The sequence below is a fragment of the Coregonus lavaretus genome (assembly GCF_964263955.1).
Source record: "Coregonus lavaretus genome assembly, chromosome: 8".
NCBI classification, from domain to species: domain Eukaryota; kingdom Metazoa; phylum Chordata; class Actinopteri; order Salmoniformes; family Salmonidae; genus Coregonus; species Coregonus lavaretus.
The window spans coordinates 33,012,562-33,029,281 of NC_139995.1; the positions used below are offsets into that span (position 1 = coordinate 33,012,562).

A 16,720-nucleotide genomic window follows, 5' to 3' on the forward strand; every position below is an offset into this window, starting at 1 on the left:
GACGTGAGTGCTACGGGTTGGTAGTCATTTAGACAGGTTACCTTAGTGTTCTTGTGCACAGGGTCTACGGTGGTCTGCTTGAAACATGTTGGTATTACCGACTCACGTCCTTCACTTCAAGCTGAGAGCACTAGGGGCTGAGGTGTTAAATCATAGCAGGTATGTCTCAAGAGCTATAGATGTTTTAGTAAATGGATTACCTCTACCCAGAGGATATGTCATCTGTTATGAGGAGTTCACTGTGGAGTTCATATCTTTCTATTGGTGTTTTGAATACCATTCAATACAGTCAATACAGTAAATGTGTCATTTTAATAGACTTACCATACAAATTGATGTGTCGAATACAGCTCTCAACCACAAGAGGAATAGGTTGACCTGAATCCTGAGAGCAAATCATGGCAATAGTGAGAACAAAGCATGGATGACTGACACTAACTAGAAAAGTATTAACCACAAATACTATACTGTCCATATTGATAGATTCTGATGTTATTGTGAAGCATCACTGCATAATAAAATACATTTCAGCATACTGTGTATTCTATTAATCAGCGCATTGAGTATTCTAGGCCTACCCTGCACCCCGCCATAAGGAAACAAATACCTCTTCTTGATGGCTTCATAAACAGCAGTGTCCACCAACATTCATATGAGCACCATTAAAGTGACAGATAGAAACCATTGCTATTCACAGCCCCTCATTACAGCAAGAAAACAGTCATGAAACAAGTGGAGTAGCAGTGACATGCTATTGGAGCTCATTACTACGACTGCGTATGGAGGAGAAGGCAGAAATCAGCATGTAGAGCTATTAGTGTAATAGTTTTCAGGTGGCCCCACTCTACAGCACCGTGCCACGCGCCCTACCTCCCATCCTACTACCCCCACTGATAGTACCTGGTTGCGGGTACGGGCATTCCGTCTTCCCCTGGGGCAGAAAGCAGTGCAGCAAGGAGGTGCAGAGGAAGGGAAGCAGAGAAGCAACACAGTTAGAGAAGCACAGATGACAGACAGACAGAGCCCCCCCTGGAGGCCTGGAGGATAAGCACAGGTCAAGGGCCGCTGGGATGGCTTGAAATGCAGTGAGATGGGGTGCAGTGAGGGACAGAACCAACTAGCACAGGGCTCTCTACAGAGCCACTATGGGGACTATGAGACACAGTATCCTCACGTCTGAGGATAAGCAGAGGTTAGAGGTTTGTGCTACTGCTACATCTAAAAGGATAGGGAGACACTATTCCTCTGCCACCCTGTCTGTGTGCATCGTCAGAGCCATGGGAAGAAGTGGAGGTAAGGTTAAAGACAGTGGTTACAGGATGAGGTAGAGCAGTGAGCAGGAGGAGAGAGCAAGGGAGAGAGGAGGAGAGGACCCTAGCCACCCTCTCCCTCCAGCCCCACAGAGGGCGCTCATTCACACACCCCAGCCATGGGTGGGTACCTTGATGAAGGTCTCCATATTGCCGTTAAACAGTTTATGGTTATAGATGGAGCGCGGCCTAGGCTTCCGCATTTTCTGTGGTTTAGGGGGTAGAGTGGGGGGCCTGGGGAGATGACGGGTGAGGAGGGGAACAAAAACACCATATGCTGTGAAACAGTTGAAGGAACACACAAGGCTGAAATGTAGTTATAAAAACATCATCTCTCAACAGCCCTGACTTCCACCTTCCCAAATATCCCCCTCTGCTCTATTTATTTTTTGGGAAATGTGTGTAGGCGGGAGGAAGTGATCCATATCCGAATGTTGAAAATTCGACTAAAACTAGATATTTTATCACTTACTGGTGTGTGTTATTTAAACCTGATGGCTCTGCCCTGTAATTAACCCCTAGGCAGCGCTGGGCTGGGCAGGGCTGCTGGGAGTGTTGGGTCCCTGAATGTCTCTAGGGCTGGGGGCCCCTTCATAAAACCCACTCTGACTGACTTATTGAAAACATAAGAGAGGTTAATGACTCCTAATGTATAGCTGAATGTAAACATTATTAATCAGAGCTTATAAAATCAAGCACACCTGCTGATAGTTCAGGTTATCCCTCACATATACACTGAGTGTACAAAGCATTAGGAACACCTTCCTAATATTGAGTTGCACACCCCCCCTTTTGCCCTCAGAACAGCCTCAATTCGTCGGGGCATGGACTGTACAAGGTGTCGAAAGCGTTCCACTGGAATGCTGGCCCATGTTGACTCCAATGCTTCCCACAGTTGTGTGAAGTTGGCTGGATGTCCTTTGGGTGGTGGGCCATTCTTGATACACACAGGAAACTGTTGAGCGTGAAAAACCCAGCAGCATTGCAGTTCTTGACACAAACCAGTGTGCCTGACACCTACTACCATACCCTGTTCAAAGGCACTTCAATATTTTGTCTTGCTCATTCACCCTCTGAATGGCACACATACACAATCCATGTCTCAATTGTCTCAAGGCTTAAAAATACTTATTTAACCTGTCTTCTCCCTTTCATCTACACTGATGGAAGTGGATTTAACAGGTGACATCAATCAATAAGGGATCCTAGCTTTCACCTGGATTCACCTGGTCAGTCTATGTCATGGAAAGAGCAGGTGTTCCTAATGTTTCGTACACTCAGTACAGTGTGGTTAGCAGACCAATGGTACTTCGGCAAGGCCCATCATGGACAGGGCAAGCTAAAGTTTGCCTGGCTACCCAGACTCCTTGTTCTGGCCAAAGGCTATGCCACGCCCACGGACGTTAGTTTCTTCTCCGCAATGAGTCTGGATCTGAGTACCTCCCCGACCCTTCACCAAATGCAAACACATTTGGGGCCATCTGATTGGTCAAGAAACCGATGGGTTGTGCCAGAGCCAGAACACAAGTGGGTAAAGCGCCGGTCATTGGCATTGATACTCTGATTGGCTAGAGACGATCCAATCGCTGATGACTTTGTTTTGTACAATGCCCCTTGTGCCCCTCATCACCACAAATGATTTCAATGATGGCAGTCTCAGACTAAAGAATGTAGCGAACGATAGAGCAGTGGAAAAATTTAGTGTGAGTCGTCAGGCTAAACCAAAGTATCATTCCTACAAGATATTTAAGTCTTATCCAAATAATATGACAAAACATGTTAAAATACACTTAGGGATTTACTTCATTAATTTCACACACACACACACAAACAGGCACACACGTGCGCACACACACATTCACACCAAGTTGTCTGTGTCCCATAGATGGTAATTTGCCCTCAGAGGGAGGTAGAGCTGACAGTGTTCAGGTTTCATTATTCAGGGCCTGGCATGGCCCCACACAACACACACAACACACACACACACACACACACACACACTAACAGCTACCCAATATGCCTGTTCCATCTGCACTGCGGCCCTGGAGCCCTTCCCAGAGACAGACAGCCCTCTCCTCTCTGCCATCCACCCCGAACTCTAAACACAGCCTCAACCATTCTGCTCATTGTGGCTTTGCAACACATAATGCTTAGGTTTGTATTAACTCCTGGCAATAAGGTAAATGGAGCAGAAAATAACAGTTGTATGTGAACCAGATGCTCTGAGAACTCCATACTGTATGACCTGCAGTAGCTTGTTCCTTTGTTTTTTATCAGACACCCACTGACATCATAGTACCTTAAATATGCACCATGAACTTTGGATACATACATAGATGTAGGTTATGGTTCATTGGGGACTTTGTCTATTTGGCTGAAGACTTGAAAGGCATAGTGTAGGACTTTGTATATTTTACAGTCACATTTTTATATTCATCATACAATGATCATTATTACTCTAGGCCGGGATTTGAAATGGTTCAGTTATCTTCAGACATCTTACCTCGTAGTCCCACATTCAGCCCTTTCTCCTGCAAACACAGAAGAGAGAAATGTCATTAAGAATATGAGTGCATTGCATGCACAGTGCACAGGCTAACTCCTGCTTCTCTATCAGGGCTCAGTGAAGGATTTAATGGGAATAGTCAAAGCTATTGAGGGAGAGCTGAATGGTCTAGCAACAACAGCATCCCTGAGACAAAGGCATTTAGCTGTCGCTGTAGAAACCTCCTAGGGCATCCTGTGGGGTGCAGGCCCGCTGCCCGGGGGAAGAAAAGGGCTCTGGGTGGGAGGTGGAAGATGGAGGACTGGGGGTACAGGGGGGGTCATCTCACACTGGTGACACTGAGCAATGTCAGCGCCAGCTCACTGAGCCCTTTGTCCCAAAGCCCTGTGCATGTCTCAACACACACAGAGACACATGTGCACGCATAAACACCAAACCTAAACTTTCACAAATAGTTTCACTTTCTTTCAAACTTTCACGAAACCCAAACTTTCACACCCCCCCCCCCCCTCTCTCTCTCACACACACAACCAATACACGTTGTCTAGTCTCAGGTAAACACAAGACATTGAGTATAGGTTAGGCAATGAAGAAGTCAGTTAGGTCTTATTACTGTAATCCGTATCCATCAGAAGGGCTCTCCCACTAACCACAGCTCTAACAGCTGCATCTATGAACTCATTTCAAAGCCAATAGTTAATCAAGAGTTTATTAGCTAGTGTTGAAAAAAGCCCTTTGTCTATTAAATAGAATCCACTGAGCATTGACTGAATGTGCCTTGTTGTGTACAACAAGCAATAACAGTACACTGCACTATTCCAGCATTCTGTTGTTTCCTTTCTGTCAGCTTTAGAATGAGAGACGATAGTGATGACTGACCCATTTCTCTATACATGTTGGCAGTACAGATGCCATATCTTAATTTCATCATCCTGTTGCTATCAGACCATTTCTTACATGAATATGTTATGTTGATTGTCCTGCCATCCAGGTCTCCAGTTGGTCATTTTGTACATGTATGTTGTTTACGCAATCCAAAAACCGTCAATTATAAATCGCAATCTGGGTCAGGTGGGCATGATTTAAAAGCTTGTTCTATTGCCAACATGATTAGCTAAGTTATAAAATATGATCTTACAGTGTTAGGCTTTCACAAGGCAATTCAGAGAAACAGATTGGAATTTTGGGGTGCATAGAAAGGAGTCATGACTCATGAGTGCATTCAGGTGCGTGTGCCGCAGGAAATTTTCTTCACAATAAACAAACATTAGCTCATTCTGTTCAGAACAACCCAGGGTATGACGCCATGTCATCTTGTAACTGTACATCAAACATAGTGATCATAAACGTGATTTGGAAATGTGAACTGCACATTTGGACTCACAGGTGTTTGGCTTGCTTTATTACATCAAAGCGGTATTTATTATAATCCTCAACGTCTCATCTTTTAAAATACATCAAGTCATCTTAATTTATAGCATTTCCCTCACTAACAACAAATTAGTGAGGGATGAGGGCAGCTTCTTGTCACGCGTGGTGCTCAAGTTCAGAACGGCTGTCAGTCAAAACCCATACAGCGCTGTGAAGTGCAGAGTCAGTGTAAAGGGTTAAGTGTCTTATCGTAACTACAAGAATACAGCAGCAATTGGTGACTGAAGTACTTTTGTTCAAATGAGCAGAATGCTTTATGTAAAAGCTGCAAAGTTGTGGTCTCAATATTCTAAACCTACACATCAAATACAGCGCCATAATCTAACAATAGGCAATTCATCATTATGATGGTGTATTTTGTATGACTAGCTGTGAATTCTACCTGCGTTAAATTGAGATATTCATGGTGAACCTCTCTAAAGTATATAATACAGAAGATCTGTGATTTCCACTCAGAACCCAGGAGGGTAGCTATCCCAGCCATGTTGAGTAGTTTCCATGTTGACATAGTGCTGTAGTAATCTATACAGCTAGGTCTGATGTGTGCACCATGTGGTATTCTCCATGGTCACTAATAACACATTCATGCATGTACACACACACACACACACACACACACAAACATACACACACACACACACACACACACACACACACACACACACACACACGCTTAATGAGCAGGCTTGATTGATCACCTGAATAATTAAACATGGTTGGTACCTGCAGCCGCCATATGGGCTATGTTCACATGAAAACACATTCAAGCAGTACGAGGTATTAGTTCATAGAGATCTGAAGATGACAGAGGAACATTAGGGATGCCTAAACTGACGAGACAAATCCATGTCGACCAAGTTTGTGCACTGTCTGTGTGCATGAGGTGAAATTGTGTGTGTGTGCATGGCCTCAGTTGGTTGTGCCTGCTGTCCCTCTCTACTAGGTGAACCCCTGGTGCAGTAGCAGCTGCTGAGATGGGCCTGTGCTGCTGGGAGCTGGGACATCCTGACTGATTGGGCGTAAACTGCTCACGGCTGAGGTGACAAAGGTCTCCCTGGGAGGGGTCTCTGTGAGAGGGGCGGGGGTTTCTATTACCCACACTCCTCTAGGATCCTCCTAGAGGCTACAACATACCTCTTCCCTGGTTCCCTACTGCCCCTTGAGAAGACACAAGTCCCTGTGGTCTCCTCCCTCCTCCTCAGCCTGGTTCAGCTCTGCTCATTAGATAAGAGCTCCACAACACTACTGGGCCTGAGGGCGACCATTTTACAGACCCATGAAGTATCCCAGGGATTTCTGGTTCCTAATGAGCTAGGCGTTGACACGCAAGGCCTGGCGCCTGCCATTAACACCACTGTGACCAGGAGGAAGTAGGAGCATTAAGTGAAGGGGTGTCAAACTAACATTGATGTAAATAGACATAATGTCATTGGTGGAGAGACTGAGGGGCCTTACCTTCTCCCAGTGTCTGCTTCAGGAGGTCATGCTTGGCCTGCAGTTTAATGATGAGGTTGCTGCCGTTCAGGAACTCCTTGAATTTCTGTGAACTCAGACAGACCAGATGAAGGCATCAGTGAGTGAACAGCGCTAATGGGATGTGACTTGAACAGACGTAGCTGCCTACCATCCACCACCGAGGCCAGAGAACACATTCAGTCAGTTTCACTCTGAACGGAACAAACTCAATCTGTTCCAGGGATAATTGCATTTCCATGTGATTTCGAAAGCATGGAGCTTGTCATATGTGTATATGGAATAGTGTGATGGCTGATGGCTTGATGTTGATATGCAGTACCGTACACTGCAGTGCCCCGCACTAAGCTGACGCTCAAGGTCCTTTTAGTCAGGGAGTAAAGGCTATGGTAGTACAGCCAGGTCTGTTACTTAAGTGTGAAACAGATATAACAGGCAGTTGCCCTGAGACATGGCTCCATATCTTAGGGGCAAAACAATCAGGTATGAAGGCTATGTAAAACAGGCAGGTATGAAGGCTTTGTATAACAGGCAGGTATGAAGGCTATGTGTAACAGGCAGGTATGAAGGCTTTGTATAACAGGCAGGTATGAAGGCTTTGTATAACAGGCAGGTATGAAGGCTATGTGTAACAGGCAGGTATGAAGGCTATGTATAACAGGCAGGTATGAAGGCTATGTATAACAGGCAGGTATGAAGGCTATGTATAACAGGCAGGTATGAAGGCTTTGTATAACAGGCAGGTATGAAGGCTATGTATAACAGGCAGGTATGAAGGCTATGTATAACAGGCAGGTATGAAGGCTATGTATAACAGGCAGGTATGAAGGCTTTGTATAACAGGCAGGTATGAAGGCTTTGTATAACAGGCAGGTATGAAGGCTATGTGTAACAGGCAGGTATGAAGGCTATGTATAACAGGCAGGTATGAAGGCTATGTATAACAGGCAGGTATGAAGGCTATGTATAACAGGCAGGTATGAAGGCTTTGTATAACAGGCAGGTATGAAGGCTATGTATAACAGGCAGGTATGAAGGCTATGTATAACAGGCAGGTATGAAGGCTATGTATAACAGGCAGGTATGAAGGCTATGTATAACAGGCAGGTATGAAGGCTATGTATAACAGGCAGGTATGAAGGCTATGTATAACAGGCAGGTATGAAGGCTTTGTATAACAGGCAGGTATGAAGGCTATGTGTAACAGGCAGGTATGAAGGCTATGTATAACAGGCAGGTATGAAGGCTATGTATAACAGGCAGGTATGAAGGCTATGTATAACAGGCAGGTATGAAGGCTTTGTATAACAGGCAGGTATGAAGGCTATGTATAACAGGCAGGTATGAAGGCTATGTATAACAGGCAGGTATGAAGGCTATGTATAACAGGCAGGTATGAAGGCTATGTATAACAGGCAGGTATGAAGGCTATGTATAACAGGCAGGTACTCACAGTGAAGTAGAAGACCTCTGTCTCCTGCTGGTTGGCCCGTCTCTTGGCCACGTTCAGTTTGCTCATGTAGGTCTCAGAGGCCACAGACTTGATGGACTCAGTGGAGCGGCTATGCTGGAAGGCATCGGACACATCAAAGTCCTCCACAGTCAGCATGTCCTGCAGCGTCTGCATGGTGGCGTCCAGAGTCTTCCTCACCTACAGCAATGGGAACGATTCAACAACTGAAAAGATTGACAAACAAACCAGGATTTCCTCCTCATTCATCTGATCTAGGTCCTTTCTAACATAATAGGCCAGTTAGAAGCTTTTTAGCTCCAGGGTTCCCTATGACATGTGCAAGGTCAAGTGTGAGTGATCACTGGCATATCCAATTTCAAAGACAAATCGACCCTGAATAACAATGGAAGACCATTGACTGTAGCTGTATGACAGCTGGCAGCCTTCCTCTAGCCTAAAACAGGTACAGGGCTCATTCCTGGCAGTGTACCAGATGACCCGCCGGTCAGCCATCCATCAGAATAACAGCAGAATATGAAGAGCGTCTGGTCTGGCTGGATGACATGCAGGCTGTATGTAAAAGGGATGCAGGCTCTTTCTCTACAGCTCTGAGATTACCCGCCAGTTATATGAGACGTTATGAGACATAGGGAGATATGAGACAGAGCCAAGGCATAGCCATCAGGGCAGGCTTTAGCTAGCCAGCCAGGGCCATTAGCACCTCTGTTAGAACCTGCATCAACTCAGAGGGAGAGAGGTGTGTCTGTGTGTGTGTGTGTGTGTGTGTGTGTGTGTGTGTGTGTGTGTGTGTGTGTGTGTGTGCGCTGCCTGCTGAGGACTAGTCATCACAACACACAATATCCCATCAACAGTGATGCACTGTATCTACATGGATACAGTGCATCAAGTTCATTCACAAGCTGAATATACACTCTGCTCCCAGGGATTGTGTGTGGGCCACTGAAATGAAATCGCGATGAGAGCTGATGGTATCTAAAGACTGGCTGAGTTCGGGCGTGTCAGAGAGAGAGGTGACAGAGGCACAGAGGCTACAGGGCGGTCTCAGTGGGGGGAAGCAGCAGACACACTGTGGGGACGCTATCGTGAGCCCTCACCTCTTCGTTCTGGATCTTGAGCATGGTCAGGCGGGACTGCAGCTGGTGGTAGCGCATCAGGAGCTCAGTCTGCACTGGCTGCTGGGCACTCACCTGGCACACCTGAAGGGACGCATAGACAGAGAGGTATAGGCCGAGCAACTTGGTTTTTCACAAACTATCTCACAGGATTGGAAAAAGCATGCTTGCTGCTTCTGCTGGCATGAATGTGGTTTCCATGGTTTAACAAATATATTGGTTGTACTTGTAACTTGGATACATTTCGATAAAGATATAGTATGAATCTAGAAATGTACCAAATGTATCAGTCATTTAACACCTCTCACCTCGTCCCCCATGTGCGGCAGGTACTCGAAGCGCATGGGAGGGCAGAACACCTGGTTGTGCATGTCCATGATCTTGTGCTTGTCACTGCGGGAGTCCAGGTTGTCCACGGCATTCTCGACGATGTCCAGGCCCTCATGCCGACTAGTCTCCAGGTTGTACTCAGCTGACAGATAGGTCCTGAAAGTACGTGCCAGGCTGGCATGGTAGCCAAGGTCGCAGCACTATAGAGAGACAGTCATTATAGTTATATACAATAAATAACATAGGAGTAGAATATAATAAAGGGTTCGATCCCCGGGACCACCCATACACAAAAAATTTATGCACGCATGACTGTAAGTCGCTTTGGATAAAAGCGTCTGCTAAATGGCATATTATTATTATTATTATTATTATTAAAGGAGTTTGTCATGACCACATGACCTGACTGTAAGCATACACCTTGGGTCCAGAGGTTTCCAGCTCAGGTCACGTGTCTAAGAACATCCTGGCCCTAATTATGAACAACCTGACAAACCAGCCTGAATCCATGCCCTCATTATACACAAGTCAATGTGATAAACTCAGTCTTTAGCATGCATACGATTCAGTTACACAATTCCGCTCATTTTCTAAGAGCAAGTTACTAACCTGACCTCCAACATTAACTAAATTCCAAATTAGACACTGTTGTGGGTTGACAGGCAGAAATAGAATAATAGAATAGACCAAATTAGAAAAGCAAGTACAGTAGGACACCTAAGATAATTAGCTCAACCATGGAGCTGCATAAACTAACCTCATTACTATAGCCAAGTGGGTTTCTAAGAGGCTGGAGGGGCCTGAGTCTGACTGCTTTGTGATTCACTAAACGCTCTTTAAAATACACACAGGAAGTTGCGCTCGACTCCAATGATAAACCCCCATAGCAGCGATTGTTTTATAACAGGATCAGTGTACAATGAGGAAGGATATGGGAGCACAGAGCTCTTTATGGTACAGAGTTGTATTTCAACAGCCACATCCCATAAGAAACACACTGGCTGGCTGGAATGAGTTCCATGCTTTGATTTCATCAGGGTCCTATCATGAGTAGACTGCAGCAGGAGTGCTGACAGGCAGAATAGTGGTACTGCAGAACTGATGACATTGTTTACTTGCATGCAAAAGACGTCTGTATTATATTTCCATTGATTCGGATGGACAGGGCTGACTTCTTGCAGTGTGGATGTCTGTTTTGATGTCTGGCTGCTAGTGACTGTTTCTGTGTGGCATGACAAACAGGCCCTTATCCTCTGCCCAGCTTGTGGCGGCACAGCACAGCGAGTCATGCTCACAGTCCCTTTCCCTGCAGCGCGGCAGGATTTGGGATGACATGGCCCCTTTCGCTTGCCAGACACAGGAAGCTGCTCTAACAAAGTGACCCAGCACAGAGACACAGCCACCAATCAGAGGTCTCCGTCTGGCAGACCCCTGTGTAGCCTACAGCTCCTGGCTAGCTCTTTCACTCTTCACCCAGTTGATGTTTAGAACCATTTAAAGAGAAAAATCCTGGATGCAATCTATCTCATTGCCAGAAGTCTGGCCAGCCTCAAGCCTCTCAGTTCAATCGCATCATATGTTTCTAGGCATACAGTACTTTAAATATGCAGGATCTCTGTATCCAACTCCCTGACCTGTTCGGAGTATCAGGAAAGGCCAGGCAGGCCTGGGGCAATACCACAGTAACCACATAGCAGTAGACCGGCAGGGAGGTGGGGGAGGACATCTGGGGGTAGATCCACCAGGTAACCTGGGGCTGAATGATCCCTGCCACAACCACCAGGTAACATGAGGCTGAATGATCCCTGCCACAACCACCAGGTAACCTGGGGCTGAATGATCCCTGCCACAACCACCAGGTAACCTGAGGCTGAAAGATCCCTGCCACAACCACCAGGTAACCTGGGGCTGAATGATCCCTGCCATAACCACCAGGTAACCTGAGGCTGAATGATCCCTGCCACAACCACCAGGTAACCTGGGGCTGAAAGATCCCTGCCACAACCACCAGGTAACCTGGGGCTGAATGATCCCTGCCACAACCAGCAGGTAACCTGAGGCTGAATGATCCCTGCCACAACCACCAGGTAACCTGAGGCTGAATGATCCCTGCCACAACCACCTGGTAACCTGAGGCTGAATGATCCCTGCCACAACCACCAGGTAACCTGGGGCTGAATGATCCCTGCCACAACCACCAGGTAACCTGGGGCTGAATGATCCCTGCCACAACCACCAGGTAACCTGGGGCTGAAAGATCCCTGCCAACCACACTGGTCACACTGCTGCCTGCATACACAGAGCCTGTGTGTGTGTGCATGCGTGTGTGTGTCTGTGTCACCCAGGGTCATGTTTCACCATCAGTGTGTTTTGCTTGGCTCCCTGGGAGAGTGTGGTGTGTGACAGTGACAGGGCCACGCTCCGCTCCACGTCTCTCAGCACAGCTTCCAAAGGGGCCTTAGCCCTCCCAGATAGATGAGAGCATGACAGAGGGAGGAGAGGAGAACAGGGGTAAGAGAGGGAAGAGAAGACCAGGAGGAAGGCATTCTGACTGTCAACACTGAACCATTCCCTTGACAGGAAGTCATCATTTATATTCCAGAAGAATCATAACAATGCCTTTTGGGTGGTAACATACAGTAGGAGTGTAATGTATACCTGGCAAAGCCATTCAGTTAGGCATATAACAACAGTACTACTGGGTGGCTTAGAACAAAACTGTTGTGTTTGAGATTAAGAGACACAAAATGGAGGTAAACACTTTCAGTCAAACCAACAGAGCAGCTTGTACCAATACAGCAAATGGGCTGAGAACCGTGAAACAGATGGTGAGAATATCTAGTGTAGCAACGTTAGACCAACATTAGACAATCCCAGCTGAGAGACACAAACCAACCTGTGTGCCTATCGCATACTTACATCAATCATATCAGAGACATCGTGGATGTAGTATTTCGCCACAACGGCATTCGTTGCTGCCAGGTTCAACAAATAGTCATTGCGGGCTTTAGTGCACTTCAGCTTGTTTTCGGAGTACTTGGCTTGTCTCTGGGGGAAGGAGAGAGAAATGGAGAGCAGACAAAGAGGGGCTCAAATAGAGTCCATGAAATTAAGCAACATTGAGTGGGCTAAATGGTATTTGCACAATAACATAGGAGGATTGCTGTGCAGCCTTATGGCCTGGCATAGTGTTGTCAGGAAAGAGGTCAGAGGGGTCCACTGTAAGAGAGGTTCTTTAAGAAGCTTCCTGTAGACAATAACAGCATCATAAGTGGTCTACCCAGGCTGGTCCTTCACAGTCCCACCCTCACAGCCATTCTGTCTTTCTGCTAACACTTGGCACAACAATCTGCACAGCCCATATGTGAACAATGAAACAGCCATAAAATACTGTTTCGGTTCAGTTTGCTTGCAAACAAAAACAAACTCACACAAACATTCACTCTAGTGTTCTCCAATTGTGCTCACACATAAAACAAGTCATGTTTATAATGTGTCAATGAGAAGTAATCTACGAGAATGTGTATATTTCTCATTGCGCAGTAGATTCACAGTGCAAATAACACAAAGCTCTAGATGGTGCACCGTCTTTGTTGTTATGGTTAACTGGACATGTTGCATCTGCTTAAGGCATCCAGCTGGGAAATATTCAATGATTCATAAAACTGAATAAGTAGTCGTCTGCTGTTCACATAGCATCACTAATGGATGTTAGTAGACCGATACATAATGGTATTGACAAAATCAATTGACTTAAATGGAAAGCAGTGGCACAGAATCATTGAAACTTGGCTCACAAAGCAGGACTAAAGAGAGAGACAATTTAACAGCCAAACATTGACGTGTGTCTGCGTGTGTGTGTTTGAAACCACTCCTTATCCTCTTCCAGATGGATAATACTGGATAGCATGTACTTCAAATATACAGTGGGGAGAACAAGTATTTGATACACTGCCGATTTTGCAGGTTTTCCTACTTACAAAGCATGTAGAGGTCTGTAATTTTTATCATAGGTACACTTCAACTGTGAGAGACGGAATCTAAAACAAAAATCCAGAAAATCACATTGTATGATTTTTAAGTAATTAATTTGCATTTTATTGCATGACATAAGTATTTGATCACCTACCAACCAGTAAGAATTCCGGCTCTCACAGACCTGTTAGTTTTTCTTTAAGAAGCCCTCCTGTTCTCCACTCATTACCTGTATTAACTGCACCTGTTTGAACTCGTTACCTGTATAAAAGACACCTGTCCACACACTCAATCAAACAGACTCCAACCTCTCCACGATGGCCAAGACCAGAGAGCTGTGTAAGGACATCAGGGATAAAATTGTAGACCTGCACAAGGCTGGGATGGGCTACAGGACAATAGGCAAGCAGCTTGGTGAGAAGGCAACAACTGTTGGCGCAATTATTAGAAAATGGAAGAAGTTCAAGATGACGGTCAGTCACCCTCGGTCTGGGGCTCCATGCAAGATCTCACCTCGTGGGGCATCAATGATCATGAGGAAGGTGAGAGATCAGCCCAGAACTACACGGCAGGACCTGGTCAATGACCTGAAGAGAGCTGGGACCACAGTCTCAAAGAAAACCATTAGTAACACACTACGCCGTCATGGATTAAAATCCTGCAGCGCACGCAAGGTCCCCCTGCTCAAGCCAGCGCATGTCCAGGCCCGTCTGAAGTTTGCCAATGACCATCTGGATGATCCAGAGGAGGAATGGGAGAAGATCATGTGGTCTGATGAGACAAAAATAGAGCTTTTTGGTCTAAACTCCACTCGCCGTGTTTGGAGGAAGAAGAAGGATGAGTACAACCCCAAGAACACCATCCCAACCGTGAAGCATGGAGGTGGAAACATCATTCTTTGGGGATGCTTTTCTGCAAAGGGGACAGGACGACTGCATCGTATTGAGGGGAGGATGGATGGGGCCATGTATTGCGAGATCTTGGCCAACAACCTCCTTCCCTCAGTAAGAGCATTGAAGATGGGTCGTGGCTGGGTCTTCCAGCATGACAACGACCCGAAACACACAGCCAGGGCAACTAAGGAGTGGCTCCGTAAGAAGCATCTCAAGGTCCTGGAGTGGCCTAGCCAGTCTCCAGACCTGAACCCAATAGAACATCTTTGGAGGGAGCTGAAAGTCCATATTGCCCAGCGACAGCCCCAAAACCTGAAGGATCTGGATAAGGTCTGTATGGAGGAGTGGGCCAAAATCCCTGCTGCAGTGTGTGCAAACCTGGTCAAGACCTACAGGAAACGTATGATCTCTGTTATTGCAAACAATGGTTTCTGTACCAAAAATGAAGTTCTGCTTTTCTGATGTATCAAATACTTATGTCATGCAATAAAATGCAATTTAATTACTTAAAAATCATACAATGTGATTTTCTGGATTTTTGTTTTAGATTCTGTCTCTCACAGTTGAAGTGTACCTATGATAAAAATTACAGACCTCTACATTCTTTGTAAGTAGGAAAACCTGCAAAATCGGCAGTGTATCAAATACTTGTTCTCCCCACTGTACATGATTCACTAACTCAAATTGCACATGTCCATTATCATGCATCGGAGAAAAGGGGATTATGGCTTGATTGTCTCCTCTCCCTCTTCAACTTTGTTTGGAGGTAGCTAGGAGGATTCTGAATGAGACTGCCACTGTAGCCTGCAAAATTAAGTTACTAGGCAGCGCGAAGAGAAATAACGTTCATAGTTACAGCAAGTTAGAAATAGTGAGTGTGGTTGGTATGGTTCTCCTGGCAGCATCTCTGTAGAGATGGCAGCCTGAGGAGGGAGGAAAGCTGTCGGCCTGACAGCCTTTTGATTCCCTGAGCTGCACTGATAATGGAGATGCATTTGCATGAAGAAATTCCCCCTGAAAATCAAATCAAATTGTATTTGTCACATGCGTCGAATACAACGGCTGTAGGCTTTACCGTGAAATGCTTGCTTATGAGCCCTTCCCAACGATGCAGCTGTCAGAGTGCATGTATGTGTATGTGTCTAGCTGTGGACCCATGCTCTGGTCGGTCGGCTCCGTCTCAGAGTGGTGAGCTTACACAATGGACCTGCACCCACTCTCACACAGCCTTACTATCTTCTCATTCACGTACTACTAAGAGGGTCTCTCTGGCCCAAAATGGGCCCACCATGATTCAACCCGCCGCACAAAATACCACTTACGGAAGTGACTAGGCTGAAAACATACAGAACTAGCAGCAGTCCCAGCCAACAGCTCTTACGGTCATCAAGCCTTGGTGTCACCCTCACCTTCTCCTTCATCTTCTCGATCTTCCTGACAGAGCTGCGTCTCTGGGGCCGGTCCTCGTGGCGCAGCAGGTGTACGTTGAGGTCACCAGACTTACTGAACTGCTTCTCCTCCTGCTTCTCAGCGTCCTTCAGCTTGCTCTCAGCGCTGATGCTCTCTGTGTGGTACATGTGGTAGGTCTTCATCACCTGGAGGAGCAGGAGCAGGACACGGGAGGATGAGGAGGGTGTAACAAAAACTGGACATAGAGTGAACAAATGGGTGACCTGAGGTGACACCTAGTTTCAAATGTTTAATTTTAATCTACATACTAACAACAAGCTGCATGATATAGTCCCTTCAACTTTGACATGTGGAAGCTGTTATTTGCCCCTTTGTTGGCCTAAGCTCAGTGAGCGTACACACACGCATACACATGTACGTGCACACACACAGACACACACAAATTACACACACTGCAGGGTGTTTGTTTCTACTTCAGTGTTCGTGTCCCCCATATAGCGAGCAGATGCCAGTCAGATAATGTTTTCAATAGAGCATGACTGGCAGACAGACAGACAGACAGCACAGAACAGTGTCTAACCATCAGACAGACAGACAGACAGACAGACAGACAGACAGACAGCACAGCGGGTCTAACCATCAGACAGACCGACAGACAGACAGCACAGCGGGTCTAACCCTCAGACAGACACAGACAGACAGCACAGCACAGTGGGTCTAACCCGCTGTTCTGTGCTGTCTGTCTGTGAGGGTTAGACCCATTGTTCTGTGGTGGGGCCTCAGGAGGTCTTGGTGGCCCATTCTGC

General features: G+C 46.2%; 1 protein-coding gene across 2 annotated transcripts in view; it reads right to left on the reverse strand.

The window, feature by feature from the left end:
* Positions 1-16,720, reverse strand: part of LOC311134335 (SLIT-ROBO Rho GTPase-activating protein 3-like) — a gene marked incomplete at both ends in the record, with an annotated part of 138,652 nt that overhangs the window by 24,408 nt on the left and 97,524 nt on the right. Inside the window, 9 exons of one of the 2 annotated variants that reach the window (XM_084167983.1) lie at positions 325-385; positions 901-931; positions 3,814-3,841; positions 6,703-6,787; positions 8,174-8,371; positions 9,289-9,390; positions 9,615-9,836; positions 12,556-12,684; positions 15,914-16,099. In XM_084167983.1, the coding sequence (XP_084024109.1) occupies positions 325-385; positions 901-931; positions 3,814-3,841; positions 6,703-6,787; positions 8,174-8,371; positions 9,289-9,390; positions 9,615-9,836; positions 12,556-12,684; positions 15,914-16,099 (1,042 nt within the window). Of the gene's footprint in view, positions 1-324; positions 386-900; positions 932-1,441; positions 1,545-3,813; positions 3,842-6,702; positions 6,788-8,173; positions 8,372-9,288; positions 9,391-9,614; positions 9,837-12,555; positions 12,685-15,913; positions 16,100-16,720 lie in introns of both variants that reach the window. The other variant, XM_084167982.1, reaches the window with a different exon arrangement.